This window comes from Euleptes europaea, chromosome 19 (genome assembly GCF_029931775.1).
Source record: "Euleptes europaea isolate rEulEur1 chromosome 19, rEulEur1.hap1, whole genome shotgun sequence".
Taxonomy (NCBI): Eukaryota; Metazoa; Chordata; class Lepidosauria; order Squamata; family Sphaerodactylidae; genus Euleptes; species Euleptes europaea.
Window position 1 is genome coordinate 26046746 of NC_079330.1, and position 15669 is coordinate 26062414.

Below are 15669 nucleotides of genomic sequence, written 5' to 3' on the forward strand. Positions count from 1 at the left end.
TGCCTCAATCCAAGTGCAAGTGCTGGGGTGTCTGAGACCAGTAGGCTTCCCAGCCACAATTCTCTGCCCTCCCAGATACTGAATGTTGGGGAAAATAACCTTGCAAAAAAATTCTGTAGGTTCTCCCCCCCCCCTCAGTCATTTATGCATGCATTTCCTCTTCATTGAAAGAAGAAAAGAGGAAAAGATGGATATGAGCAAAGAGGTAAAGGAACCTTTTTCAGCTCCTCTTGTTAACTCCCCACACACACAGCTCCTGGGGCAGAGTGGCTGAACTCTAGACTTTCTGTAAAATGGTTTACGGTAGATGGGCAGTTCAAGTGTAGTCTTGAACTGCCTGTTAACTTTATCCAGGAAGTCAAGATGGCTCTGATAACTTAAATTAGATAGGCTAGGGAAGCATGAACTACCTTCAGAGGATCTGTCAGTTAACAGGAATACAAAACACACCCCAATGTAGTGCGCAGCTAGACAGCAGGTTTCAGCCCAGCGCTTGGATCGCCCTCCCCTGCCACCCCTGAAGTCGGAGGCTGATGGGGAGGTTATTGTATGCGCTGGGCATTTTCATTTGTTTTTGGCTGCTCCTATGAATGAAGGTTATTTCACCACCCAAGGCTTTTGCCCAGTTTTTGCAGGCCTTGGAGTCCTCTGTTACGGATAGATGCTTTTTTCTTTTCCAGTATAGCTCAAGAAACAGGCAAGCATGTAATGTTTACTACAATAGAAGGACTTATACGTAGTCTTCTGACATTCCAGCATCCTTCAACAGAAGGTGAACTCTGGGCAGGAAGTGCTTTCTTGACATCAAAACTTTGGTTGGGTTTCGGGGTTGTTGTTTTTTTAGTTGTCAAAGAAAACATAACTTTCAAAAGAAGAGGAAACTGGCGGAAATGTTTCTGCGGAATAGCAAATGAAGATGACTGCAATGTACCACATACAATCTTCCAGTTAAATTTGTTCTCAACAATGGGAAGGAAGAACAGTTTATAGAAACTTGTGAGAGTTGTCTGCGTTTGAAAAATCAGCAGCTCTGATGGTGAAATATGCCTGAAGTTGATTACAAAAAGGCATTCAAATAATCACAATAATGGAATAATCACTGATGGAAGGCACCCTCCCCCTTTGGCAGTTCATTTTCGGCCTGCCAAGAAATGGTTAAGGAGCTCTGCTTCACACTGCTCCTAAGCCATCTTTCTCCACTTCATAGTGGTCCTAGACCAGCTTTCCCTTAGCTTTCTGTCTCCTTGTACTGACCTCTTTCTCTGCTTTCTTGTTCTCACACCATTGTGAAACCTTTTTACCAGCTGCAATATTTGCTCCTTAGCAGAGGTGATGGCTGTGATCTGAAGAAGCCTCAAACCTTTGACTCTTCAGTGGAGGAGGTTGATTTGATTTCTGCATCGTGCAAAATGGAGTATGGCTTTGTTCTGTGTTGCCCTCCCGCCCCAATTTTTTTAAAGGAATTTTTGGTGCCATGTGATGCAGCTAGTAGCTGTTGTGAGAACTGAATGAAAGACAGTACACAAAACAAAACAGATGAACTTTGCATCTTCTGAGACCGTAACTGAAAAGATGCGGTCCCTGTCTCCCAATGCAATTGAATGTGCCTAAGCTTAAGGAAAAGTTTTGAAGGCCAGTGAAGGCTAGTCTCAGCCTTATCCGTTGGTAGAAGGAGTAGTGTTCTCCATGCGTTTACTCGTTGTCTGTTTCATGTTGTTTTGGGGGGAGGCTGTAAGTTTCCTTCTACATCTCAAGACACATGGGGCCTTACCCAGGGGCAAGTTGGTAGGCTTGTATAGTTTTTGCCCCTCTGATTAACAAATATGGGGAGGGGAGGCGCTACAGGAGTTGATTTTTGAACTGTAATGTCTTTGGTAAGAATCTAAAGCCTCTTAAAGATGGAACATGACCCCATTACCATTTCCCTGACAAGCATCCTGCAAACAACACTGTGTACACTCTCGTACCCATTCCCCACTCTGACATCCCTGCCTTTCTGTCTGATGGCTTTGTGTCTGATTCAGCTATAGACTGTGAATGCAGAAGCACTTGTTTGGTAGTATTAAGCTCCTCAGTGAGGATTAAGTTATAGCATTAATGTCTTTTCCTCTTAGGCCAGCAGCGCTGTAGATAGTGTGTTTCTGGAGTACAAACCGAATTGCTTCCCTTTCTTTTGCCTCCATGTAGCATATTTTTACCACCGTCAGTCCTTTCACTAGCCAAAAAGTGGAATGGGCATCACAGCCCAGGTAGCTTGTGGCTCTCAAAACTGATGGAGGGGAACAGTTGAAAGAGAAGCTCTTGGCTTCTTCTAGCAACTGTGCCTCAGCCTCTTAAGGCCTAGTAGCTTGTAATGCCAACAGAGTCATAGGTGGAGGGGCAGAGAGAAACTGACCAGAACAGCTTGTTGTGGTTCCCAATCTACCAGGATTGTGCGCTGGGCCGTAGATTCTGGAATGTCGTACAAAAACGGGGTGGGCCAATTTCAGCACTTGGCTCAGCCTTCAGGGCTGGTCACCTGTACCTTCAGAGATGAAGAATCCACATTCTTTTTCCAAGCAAGCTGGCATAGCTCAGTTGTAGAAGTTCCAATACCCTATAAGTAACTAATCTTTGAAACTGGGAAGAATTTTCCTTTCTGCACCTCCTCTTCAGATGGGTTCAGAAATTGCTTTGATTTTTATTAAGAATGTGAACATGGAGAGAGGTGGATGGAGTTGAAGGTTTTGATGTTCAGTCAGATCTGATTGCAGTCTACATTTCCAGCTCCATTGCTAACAGGATTTGCTGGATTATTTGATGCAATGCCAGGAATTCAACTATAGTATTGATAATCTGTGCTCCATTTGTCATATAAACTAGTCTCAGCCTATCTGTTTGTAGAAGGAATAGTGTTCTCTATGCGTTTACTCGTCTGTTTCATGTTGTTTTGGGGGGAGGCTACATGTCTTTGAAGATGAATACAAGTATAACAATACTGAATATATGGCCCACATAGCTCAGTACTGCTTCATCAAGTTTGCAGCACCTCTCCTCAGCCTTGAGCCGAGCTTCTTCCCAGCCCTGCTACTAGAAAGCCTTTTTAGGGTGGTGCCAATGGTTTAACCAGGGACATTTTTTTATGGAAAACTTGTCATCTGCCACAGCTAAGGCCCATCTTTGTAAAAGGGGAGTCCTGTGTTTAGTTATGCATTGTAGTAGACCCAGCGTTCTATAAAGCAGGATCTGAAGGGGTTAATGTTGTGAACTGTCTAGCAACATCCGAATCTCCTGCCCTTGAGAGAGCCTTGCTGTAGCTTGTACACGTTGGAAACATGTACTCCAATTTAGAAGTGTGTGAGCAGAGCCTTGGTATGGCTGAAACAGCCAGTAATGGGCCCTTGTTTCTCTCTCCTGCTCCTTGCAGAGGTCCATGCTGAAGAGACTCCATTTATGCAGATGAGCCCGGGATCGAGGTGGCACTCGGTCTAACTGCCCGGCAGGATGCCATCCACCAACCGAGCGGGCAGCCTGAAGGACCCAGAAATCGCAGAGCTCTTCTTCAAAGAAGATCCAGAGAAGCTCTTCACGGATCTCCGAGAGATCGGCCATGGAAGCTTTGGAGCTGTTTATTTTGTAAGTGGTTTGAATGAGCTGCCAGGCATGGGGCTACAGGCGTCTCAGAATACATGGAGAAGAATGAACAAAAGGCCAACACGCAGACCAAGATGCCATTTGTCTCAGATTGTGGTGGTGTATTGCTTTTTTCCAGATGCCCTAGTAGCAGATACCTTCTTGATCCCCACCTACACAGTTCTGGCTCTCTAGTGATGTCAGTTACAGGTTGAGTATCCTTTATCCGGACATCCAATATCCGGACTGATCCGAAAACCGGACCTTCTGAGCCGGCATGCAGGCATTACTCACAGGCCCTCAACAGCGCCATTGATGGTTCAGTGTACACAAAATTATTTAAAATATTGTTTAAAATTACATTTAGGCTATGTGTATACAGTGTATATAAAACATAAATGAATTTTGTGGTTAGGCTTGGGTCCCATCCCCACGATATCTCATTATGCGAATGGAAGATTCCAAAATATGGAAAGATCCGAAATACGGACCACCTCTGGTCCCAAGCAGTCCGGATAAGGGATACTCAACCTGAACCGTTTTTTAGAAAGCTCTCCACTGAAGTGCGGGGGGATTGACCCAGCACCCCATGGCTGATAGGGAAGCCCAAGGAAAACTCCAGTGTGGTTGCTGGAAGGAATACAGAAATTCAACACCGTGTGGATGCAACCCCTGAGTCCTTGAGTTGCTGCCCTTAGTGGCTCAGACTTGCTTGCTTCCACGCACACCCGTGTCCTCTTTGCAGTTCCCATCCCTTTTGGTGGGGCTTACGCTTGAAAAGGTCCCCGTGAATGTACCTTAAATTTTTCTTCAGTCCATGTGCTTTCCCCATTTTATTAGCAAAAGAGCCCCCTTCACCGGGTCTTCATTTTGTAAAAGCGAGGAGACTGCTGGAAGAAATCCGGTCCCATCTTCATGAAGGGCAAGTTCTTAGCACTCTGCATGGATCAAGGTGCCCCATGCCAGGTTTGCTTGCTACGCAAGGGGCACATGTACAGCTGGCTCAAGACATGGGAATTAACAATGGGTGGGCTCCTTTGTGACCCCTGTAAAACAGGCCTCCCAGGAACGACCAGGGCTTTGCATTGCTGCCTGTTTGGCTTGAATTGGGGGATTGTGGCTGAGGCTTTTGGTGCTGAATGCCAATGGTCTCATCAGGAGTGAGGAGCACTTCCTAGAACAATAGCTGACCTAACAAAAGCCCAGCATTGTGTGAAAGTGGGGATGCTTGAAAAAGCAGCAGACTGACTCCTATTGTCAGTTTCACATTCTAAAACGCAGCTGGGAATCGTACCCCTTTTGACCAGTGTCCAGCACCTGCTTGGGCGGTACATGGCCGTACTCCCAGTGAGTGCGGTGCAAGCTTCTAATTGTGCAACCTGTGATTTCCCTATTCGATATCCTCTGGACATCATGGTGGATAAGATGACAGAAAGCAAAGAAGGTTGCGCTGTACGGACTTCCTTCAGAATGCTGTGCATATTGACCCTTTTGTCACTTCTTCAGACTTTGGGTAGCTCAAAGGAACTCCCCACCCTGTGTGGGGGAAGGGCTTACAGTGACTCTGTTAGTGTGGATGGAAATTTTTTTCCAGGCTGAGTAGAAAGAAAAGGGACGTAAAAGCAAATGCAGGCAGTTGATCCCAAAAACAGAATCTGCTCAGCTTCGGAATTCATTAAGCTGTAGCAAAGGGCACCAGCCCAAATGGATTTCTTCCTTTTCTGAAACTGACACAACCAGAACCAAACTCCCCCCCATTCTGCTAATCAGAGTTAGGTCTTCAAAACAAAACCCTGTTGCATTCCAAATAGCTGAACAGACAAAACAGGGTGAAGAATTGCTTGGCTTAGTGATCCATTTTATCAACTTCAACTTCTCCATTAACTGTCCTGTGCTTCTTCTAAGGAAAAGATGGGGGTTTTCCTGCCCCCTGGACTCCACATTACACTGCTGGACTTTGCACCTGTGCAGAACAATAATTCAGAAGCTTATAGAACTATCCTTTAGGCACAAAATCTCCTCTTCCCAGCCTTGGACCTTGCATTTTGAAAACCCAGCCTTGGACTATGCATGCCCCGAAAGGAGAGGTTTTTGTGCCTTTACCGCTCAATTTCCTCTTGTCTGCAGCACCGGCAACTGCATTTGGAAAGCGCTTTGAGAGGTTTTGTCTTTCCAGAGTTGGTTTTGATCTTTGTTCTTTTAAAACAAAAATAGTTTCCTCTTGGGTAATAATATAAATATTTTTTAATCTTACATATTTGCATATGTATAGTTGGATGCTTTGGTTTTTTTTCTTCACTAGCTCTCTGCACCCGTGGCAACCTCAAACACTTATAAGACATAAGTCTTGCAAGGGAATAAATACCATCAACTGATGGACATGATTGGTGTCTCCTATGTTTAGGCAGATTTGGCTGAGCGGTCTCATGCCCAAGCTGCTTCAAATCTACCAAGGAGGCAGGAAGGAATGGCGCCTCGTGCCTTTGCACCCTGTTGTGGGAGAGCTCTCTCTCTGTGGGGCTCCATCTGTTGTCTCCATCTGAGAGGTAAAATTGTGGCCTGCTCCATCTGCATCAGCTGGGGATCAGTCATTTCCCTTTCTTGTGACCGGAGCCAGCCTTTTCTTCAAAAGAGAAATAAAAAGCTAAAGTCCCCAAAGGCTCAAAAGTGAAAAAGAAGCACAAGCCATCAAAAAGTGCTCTGCCACCTGCTTCAGCACTGTCCGCTGTCACCTTACCGACTATGGTCTTGGTACTGACTACCAAGGGGATGATTGTGGTTTTTATGGACCTGACCCCCCCCCCCCGAAGTTAAACTGCAGACAGACCCTGCTCTGTTAAAGTTACCACTCATGTTTGGAGAGGTCCCAATACCTGTTTTGACAGCCAGACTCCTCGTGGGTGTCTTCTCCGAGGTCTTCAGCGGCAACCTACAGAGAGGCTCTGGGAAGAGCAGGCTGCCACAACGATAGATACTTTCATCCCATTTCCCCACACTTCTCTTCACATTGGGAGGGGGAGCAATGCTCTCCATCTATGCATTATGCTTCCTCTTTGTGCTTTGACCATTGGGATCAACTGCAGTGGGAGTCATGATGCTTGACAGTATCATCCTGCCACTGTTTGTGCCCCTCCAAGAGACTTGCGGAGGGAAGGCCATGTGGTATAGCCTGATCTCGGAAGCTAAGCACAGTTGGTACTTGGAAGGGAGACCACCAAGGAAGGCCCTGCAGAGGAAGGCCTCTGCTTCTCATTTGTATCAAAAGCCCCTTGCTGGGGTTGCCATGAGTCAACTGTGACTTAATGGCACTTCGCACTCACAAGAGACTTGCAGGAGCTGGTCAAAGCTCACATCCTCCTTTGCCACCAATGATAATTCAGGTACAGTTCAAAAATCCACAGCCTGCAGAACTTCAGACAAGAAGCCACGTTTTCCCTCCATCTCTATCTGCCACCCCAGCTCATAGGCCATCTCCAGCCTCTCTGAAGTCCTCAGTCTCCAAAATCACCACCACCCTCAGCTGCTGATTGCGAGTATTCGGAGCCTGAAATGCCTCAAATTTAGTCTGTGATCCGCAAAAAATTATCTCATCTGAAAGACTTTTGAATGCTCTCAGAGCAGATGGTTTGGATGGTGGCCTCTCTTGGATCGAGGTGACGAGACAACCACAGGAGCAAAGCAGTTCTGTTTTTTTATGTCATGCAACTTGAGTAGAATGCTAGAATTGCAGTTTGTCCTTTCCAGATTGATTGGATGCAGTCAAGGAGGATCAAGCCATCAACCACTACTCCCACATCTAAAAGTGTTGACAGCCTCTGCGAAGCATGGCCAGAAGGCTGCGTCTTTCTTTTCTCCCTTCCTCCAATTTGATTTCTCTTGTTGTAGAAGCAGCAGAAGAGAAGGCATGTCAGGTGCTTCATGCTCCTCTGGTCAACAGAGGGAAGAAAAAGTCTGCACTTCTGGATCCCTAACTTTCAAAATTGCCAACTACTAGTCTCATTAGGGTAGGAGTTTGCACAGGGTGAAACATACCTGACCCTTTATTTTTCATAGCCAGATGTGTATTGCACCAGCCATCTCTTTGCATTCATTATGCATGGGTCTTCACCTAGTGCATGGCATTGGTTGTGGCATACCTTTGGCATTATGGGATCAGTGTTTTCCTCTATTTTGACAACTGGCTTCTGACTTCCCCGTCTCATCTGTCCCTCCGTTTTCACATCAGAACTATGCATATCTAGCTTCCCTGGGGTCTCTCGGGTGAATGGGGAGGTCACGTCCTGAAATGATTCATACTTTGCAGTTCATCAGTGCTACACTTGACGCCATCACTGTTCAAGTTTGCCTACCTTAAGACCAAAAAGCGCACTTAGGGTCTTAGCTTAGCTCTTCATAGACAAGCCTCTTCAATCTGTCCAAAGTGTACAGTGTCTACTGGGACGTACAGCACCCTCAAACTGTATGGTGACGTATACCAGACTGTGAGGCCTTTACAGGGTTGGCTTCATCATCATCATTGCCTGATGCAGGACTCTCAAAACAAGGTCCTTCCATTACCTCCGTCAGTGACACATTCTCTCAATTGGTGGACTCATCAGCAACTTAAGATCAAAGTAGCTTTTTCTCACCTCCAGAACCTCATCTTAGTCTGATGACAAGTGCCTCTCTCTGAGTTTGGGGCACCCACAGCAACACAGGCTGTCAGTGATGGTCATCACACCTGGAGCTTCTGGAGATATAACAGGCTCTTAGTGCCCAACTCCCCAGTCCGCATGGCAGGATAGTACAACACACAATCACCATGTACTAAATAAGCAAGGTGATACAGCATCTTGCACCCATAACAACTTAATGTGTCACCTTTGGGAGAGATGCATTGAATCTAAATTTATGCCTATCGCCATGCATGTTGCAGGTCAGGACAACATCCAAGCCGACACCCTCATTTGCCAGGGTACTGTGGTTCACTGGTTGAATTCCCATTCATCTGATTTTTCTCTCAATTGGGTCTTCTTGAGAAAGATTTATTTGGGATTTTGCAGAATGCAAAGTATTGTTTTGCTCTAGAAAAAAACGACTATTTCGGAGACACCTTCCTGCAGACATGATTGGGAGACCTGTTTTGTGCTCTTCCTCCTATCTGTCTTGTCACCAAATCCTAGGGAAGGCTGGGATTGCCCAGACTGCATCCTGATCACTCCATTCTGGCCATTTGAGCCATGGTTTACAACGGTGCTGAGGATGTCCAGAGGCCAAGATGTCAACCTTCTTAGAGCACAGGATCTTGGAGCTGGACTCACTGCACCTAGTGGCCTGGAGGATTCAGCCAACCATCGATCCCGGAAACATTACCTACCTAGGTTATGAAAAAGTGGATCATCAAAAAAGGGTGTAAGAGGACATATAGGCCAAGCTAATTTTCCTATCCATCATATCCAAATAATTAATGTATATCTAGTAAATGGATTTATTATTTCATTCACTCTTCTTAAGCTCTGCGGCAAAATTGAATTATTTGCAATGATATAGTTCTCAAGGCAGTTCCATTAAAACTCATAGCTTTTATTTAGTTTATTTATTTATTTATTCAATTTATAACCCACACCCTCTCCTCAACGGAGAACTCGGGTGGTTCAGAGCATAAACATAACATTAAAACTTAAAATAGGTTAAAAAAAAACCCTATACATACAAAGAAATATAATAAAACAGATGCTAATTAAAATTCAACCAGTTATCAGCTCTGGAACAAATCAGGACAGCCAGCCAGCTCACCCATTCTCTTAGTTTACTAAATGCTGCACAACGCAAGGCAGCTTTGCATGCCCTTTGATACCTTAATAGATCCCTCAGGGATTGAACCTCCTCAGGGAGCTTGTTCCAGAGCGCAGGGGTAGCCACTGAGAAGGCCCTTGACCTAATGGATGACAAATGAGCTATTCTTGGACCAGGCACCTACTCTAGGCTCCAAGATGAAGACCGAAGGGGGCTAGGGGGGTCATATTGGGAGAGGCAGTCCCAAAGGTATGATGTTCCCAAACCGTTGAAAGCTTTTAGTCAAAACCAACACCTTGAATTGTCACTGGAAACTAATTGGGAGCCAGTGCAGCTGCTGCAAGATTGGAGTTATGTGAGCCAACCAGGAAGACCCGATCAGCTGTCACTTTCCGGACCAGTTGCAATTTCTGAAGCATCTTCAAGGGTATCCCTGTGTAGAACTTGTTACAGTAGTCTAATCTGGAGGTGACTGTTGTAAGGATCACAGTGGCAAGGTCTGAAAAAGAAGTGTTGGTTTTTATATGCCACCATGTAAGGAAGAATCAAATTGGCTTACAATCATCTTTCCTTCCCCTCCCCACAACAGACACCCTGTGAGATAGGTGAGGCTGACTGTGTGTGACTAACCCAAGGTCACCCAGCTGACTTCATGTGTAGGAGTGGGGAAACAAATCCAGTTCACCAGATTAGCGTCCACCGCTCATGTGGAGGAGTGGGGAATCCAACTTGGTTCTCCAGATCAGACTCCACTGCTCTTAACAACTACACCATGCTGTCTGCATGAACAAGACAAACAGAGAGCAGGCTTGTCATAGATGCTAAAATGCTGCCTTCGACACAGCAGGTTGCTTACTTGCAACAGTTGTCCTTTGGGTGGTAATCTGTGTTTTGACCCAATCTCTTGTATTTCAGAAGGAACCAAGTGGTAAAGGCACAATTCCTTCTCAGGCATGTGCAGCCTAAGGCTGCATTTTCTGAGGAGAGGAGATTCAGTGCCTAAAAGCTATCTCTAGAAGTTTCCAGACTGTTTCTGTGCACAAGCGCGAAGCCCATCAGTGTGAATTCAGTTGACTACTCAAAGAGCAGTAGTTACACTTAAGCAAGCTGTTTCCCCCCCTCTCATTTCCGCTGAATACTTGGTATTACCTAGATCATGTTAGTGCTTCATGTAAGGCTACATTGAGTCTTCCAGTAACACTTTGTTGTGCCCAGTCTGTAATAAGAGAATGATTTTTTACATGTTACTTCCTTTTGGTTACCAGCCAAACCCACCTCCTCATCCTTGCAGTTCATGCCCTTGTCAGATCCACCACTGGGAAGGACAGAAGCAGCATGTCACAAACTGACTGTGTTGAAGCATCCCCATCACACGGGCAGATATCCACGGCATTGTTGGGTGGATGATATTTAGATAGCACCCATGTTCCAGAGAGACTTCTCACATAACCGTTTGTCAGAACCCGGCCCTGATGAGCTGGCATGAAAAAGAGGCAAAGGCAATCTATAGCTTACACAAGAAGCGTTAAGCAGCTAGTTGTTTTAAACTAGCAAGCCTGCAGGAGCTTAGAAGATCTGCATGCAGTAGATGCTCCCCTCTACATTGGAAGCCCTGGCCATATACCGTATTTTTCCGTGTATAAGCCGCCCCTATATTTTTTAACCCAAAATTAGAAAATTAGGGGTCGTCTTATACATGGGGGCATATGGAACAATACAGGCGGGGAAGAGAGAGGGGACCCTGGGAAGGCCGGTTGCTGGCCGGCCAGCTGAGGCAACCAGACTCTTCCCCCCATGTTCTCTTCTCCGCCCATCAGCTGACGTGTGGGGAAGAGAGCGGGGACCCTGGGAAGGCCGGTTGCTGGCCAGCCAGGGCGACCAGGCTCTTCCTGGCCCGTTCTCTTCTCCGCCCATCAGCTGACGGGCGGGGAAGAGAGTGACCTTTCTTGTATAAGATGACCCCCAATTTTTTTCTAAATCTTTTTTAGAAAAAAGGGTCATCTTATACACAGAAAAATACAGTAATCAGTCCGTGTCATATTACGTGTTTAACCAATACCCAACAGAGAAGAGCTTATATACTTGCTAGATTTAATGCCCTGCCCTGCTTCATGGAAGATTTAATTAGGTCTCATATGCAGATAGAGCCTGTCCATGCGGGGAGGGCGAAATAGAATCAGTTCCTCATGTCCTTCTTAACTGTTCGTTTTATGTTAGGGGTCGTTCTCAATTTATAGACCCGCTTTTGCAGACAGGGAATGGTTACCCGTCAAAATTAAGGTGTCTCTTATGACCGCTCAGGATCCAACAAAAATTGAATTGGTGGCAAGGTTTCTACAGTTTGCAATCAAAGAACGTGAGCGCTTGTGTATCAAATAAGGCTGTTTTAGGACTGCGAAATTAAGTAATCCACTTAAATCGATTTTACCGTAAAAATGAGGTCTGATTTACCTTGTGTATTGTGTTCATGTATTTGCTTTTGGATGCTTTTATGCCAATAAAGGCTTCAGATCGGAACTAGGAAGCAAACCTAATCTAGAAAACTATTCTGATGTTTTAAGAAATCTTTTTGGTGATATGGCTGGTTCTCCTCCTTTAGATGCTGCTGAGTGTTGGCTAAATCCCAGCCTAACATCTGTTGAGATCCTGGGTTCCAGATCCACTATGGGCTGCAACTGACAATGTTGAACTTCACTGATGGGATCCTATGACAGTAGAATACTGACGAGTTGTCTTTTGTCATTACAGGCACGTGATGTGCGCACCAATGAAGTGGTGGCCATCAAGAAAATGTCTTACAGTGGGAAGCAATCCAATGAGGTACATGAACTGCTGTTAAATGCTACAGGCTCAAGACTATTGGTGTTAGCTTGTTGTATCAGCTGAATTGAGTTAAGCGAAACTTTGCCATGAGAAAAAGTCCTTACCCTGGGACTTTTGTTTATGGCATAAGTTGGAGTTCAATCCAGGCAGCCAAATGATATTGGTGGAGCATAGCCAAAATTAATAGTGCAAATGACGAACATGATGGAAGTGCTTATTTAATCTTTTAAAATATACACTAATAGCACTTTGTAAATGTTTAAACAGTTACGTTTTGTATTTACAAACTGGGTATAAGCTGACAGCAGACTGTGTTCCATCAGTTACCCCTCTTGTGACTGGTCGCTGAGCTTATGTTGTACATGTTAAGTTTTGCATTGAAATGGCACAAATCCTCTTTCATTTCATGGCCTTTTAAACTCCACGTTTCCCTGCTGTGTATGCATGTGTATCTGCAGACTGCATTTTCACTTCATGCATTTGATCTAAGCTTATGCTGTAAGAAGTCTTGTTAGTTTAATGTTCCACAAGCCTCCTTTTTGTGTTTGAGACAAGAGATGAGGTACTCTATCATGGTAGGAAGATAAAGTCTGTGGTAGAAGGAAGGGGGGAAATGGTGCTAAAAGAATCCTGGTACCTCAGGACTGGGATATCTGGACTAGAATTCTGAAGAGGGAGAAAGAGCCATGGAGTGTGAGGAGACCTTCCTTCCCCTGAGTACTAGAAGTGCTTCCGAAGTTCCCCAAACCTTGAGGACTTTACATTTCTTTCTGCTACCACGAGGACCTGTTTTTTAAAAATGCAATAGAAGCTTGGGCTGTCAAGAATCTGCTGGATGCCAGAACCAGTGTGGAATATTGGTAGACATATAACCCAATCCTGAGCTCTTGGCCCGAAAGAGCTTAAGAGGAGCGCGAGTGTCCGCACCGGCATCTGGGCTGCTTGCGCCAGCGCCTGGGTCACTTGCACTGTCGTGAGAGGCAGGGACACCGGCGTTGGGCCACTCATGGTGGCCTTTCTGTTCTGCTGCGGCAGTACAGCCCAGGGATTTTGGCTTGGCGTCCTGCTGGCACAAAGCCCAGCACTGGCGTCTCGGGGGGTGTTCCTGAGGTGTACCGGGGCGGAGTTGCCTTTCAGGCTGGGAACGCACCCCTACCCCCGAAACAGTGTTGCTGCGCCAGCTTTTTGCTGGCGCAGCCTCGCTGTTTCAGTGAGGCAAAATGCCTCATTTTAAAACAAAAACAGTTTTAAAGGCTTAAAAAAGCCTTTAGGCGGCTGGGGAACGACTTTGGAGGTGCGGTGGCAGCACCTGGGCTACGCCATCCCCGGCCGCCAAAAAACTCAGGAATGGGCTGTAGGAGATAAAAAAATAGGGCCAAGACTCGTGGTGCAAAATAGATAGAAATATATTTCATTACTCAGTTAAAATTCCCTACGCGTTTCGCTCGAGACGCTTCAGGGGGATCTGTTAGTCACAGTAGTTTTTTTCAAAGGAGAGTAACATCAGTATATTTTTCTTTGAAAAAAGCCACTGGCCTTATTTTTTATCTCCTGTAACTGGTGTGGCCCTTTTATTTCTTCTTGGTAGACTAGAAGCCAGGTGACCTGGCTGCAAATCCCCACTGAGCCATAAAGCTCCTCGCATGACATTGGATCAGTCGCATGTTCTCAGCCTAACCTGCTTCAGAAGGTTGTTGTGAGGATCAAATAGGGGCATGGAGAATTGTGTACTCCTTGGAGTAAGGGCAGAATAAAAATGGAGAGAAATTCTGTGATTTTGGGGGCATGATGGTATTCAGGCAGAAAATGTGTGACCCTGCTCTCACCCTTAATGTCAGAAAAGGAAATGCTTATTGAGAGGGCCTGTGAATTAATTATTGTGGGTATTCCCTGTTGAATGATGCTGGGATTTGTTGTACTGCCCATACAGCCCATTGCTGAGCCTAAAGGACGAAAGTCCTTAGGAGGCCAGGAAGGGGCTGCGTCAGCGTTCGGGTCCCCTGCACCGGCGCCCATGCCACTTATGTCGCCCAAGGTAGCACGGACGCCAACAGGTGGGGGGGCGGACGCCATTGCCGCCCAGGGATGCTGGCACAGCCTCGCACTTGCGTCCAGATGGCGCCGTCCTCCCAGGGGCGTTCCCGGGGCATTCCCGCGCCTGGCCAGGGCAGGAGCCGCATTTAGGCAGTCTCCTAAGCCCTTTCAGCCTGAGAACACCCCCTTTCCTGGGGATACGGCATCTTTTGAGGTGCCGTATCCCTGTGCAACTCTATGGAGTGGTTGCTCGGGTTATTCAGGGAAGGGGAAGGTTTCAGCCTCAGTGGGGGGGACGACAGAAACCTCCTTAGGAGGCAGCGCAGCTGTGCTGCCTCCAGTCATCGGCGCAGCCCTCCCCTTCAGGAATGGACTGTTAGAGATGTAAAGTTGCTGGAAAATTTAAAATGATGGTGGAGGAAACCTGTCTGTGTTTTTCTTTTTCCTGAAAAAATGAATTCTATACAGTAATTTCTTATCAAGCCTAAATTTACTGCTTCAACATAAAATGCATCATGTGTAACTTAGCATATAAGGTTGTATTATTTGGCATATGTATGACATTTAAAGGTATAAGTGCCATAGTTTTCCACAAGCACCTAATACTAAAGAGAGATTTTCAGAGTCGGCGTCACCTCAGCACTTTTTGCCATGTGAGAATTAGGAAAAAATAAAGTTCAAGACAGAAAGCAAATTTTTTTTTAGTAAAGTATATTAGTTGGGCAGAAACTGTCTCATACAGTCATAATAGGTCATAAAAGGTCTAGCAACATATTTGAGTATTGAGTTGAACTTTGCAACACTGAAAACATTGAACTATTCAATAGTATGTTTTCATTCACAACTTTCCGAAGTGTATATTTTGTGCACAAAATGCTGTAGACTGTCTTCCATAAAAATATTCATAATAGGCATTCCGAGTGACTAAAACCTTGCCTTTAAAAGTATTTCATTCATTCTAAAAGGAATTTTTTTCAACACTCCAAAAACTTGGGGAGGGTTTTTTTTTTTTAATGCCTTCACATCTCTGGCTGCCCTGCAAATAAGCACACGGCTCATACAAACATACTTAGAATAAAACTCAAAAATTGAACCTTGTTCTGTAGCATTAAGTTATAAAGTTAACTAATTAGCAGCCTTCAAATTCTGTTTTAAAAAAAAAAATTTTTGGCTATGAATGGTAGATGCAACTGCAGCAAACGCACCGGCTGAGGTGGAGGGTTTGCCTGCAAAACTGAATAAAAGTCAGATCAAGCAGAAACTCATTCCTTTCAGTATGAACAAATTCATCCTGAGGAACTTCACAAAGATACAGTGCAGGCGTGGGAAAATTCCAGGCTTGGCGGATTAAGGTCAGCTTTGAGTGCTACCGGCAAGAGCAAGTGAGGAATGTCATACTTTCTCATAGCAACGGTAGTTCTCTCT

General features: G+C 45.4%; 1 protein-coding gene across 1 annotated transcript in view; it reads left to right on the top strand.

Annotated features, from left to right (window-relative positions):
* The first annotated feature begins 3410 nt into the window (after positions 1-3410).
* TAOK1 (TAO kinase 1) overlaps positions 3411-15669 on the top strand; it is a 59985-nt gene continuing 47726 nt past the window's right edge. Inside the window, exons 1-2 of the mRNA XM_056864964.1 lie at positions 3411-3615; positions 12136-12207. Coding sequence (XP_056720942.1) covers positions 3484-3615; positions 12136-12207 — 204 coding nt within the window. The 5' untranslated portion in view covers positions 3411-3483. The remainder of the gene's footprint in view (positions 3616-12135; positions 12208-15669) is intronic.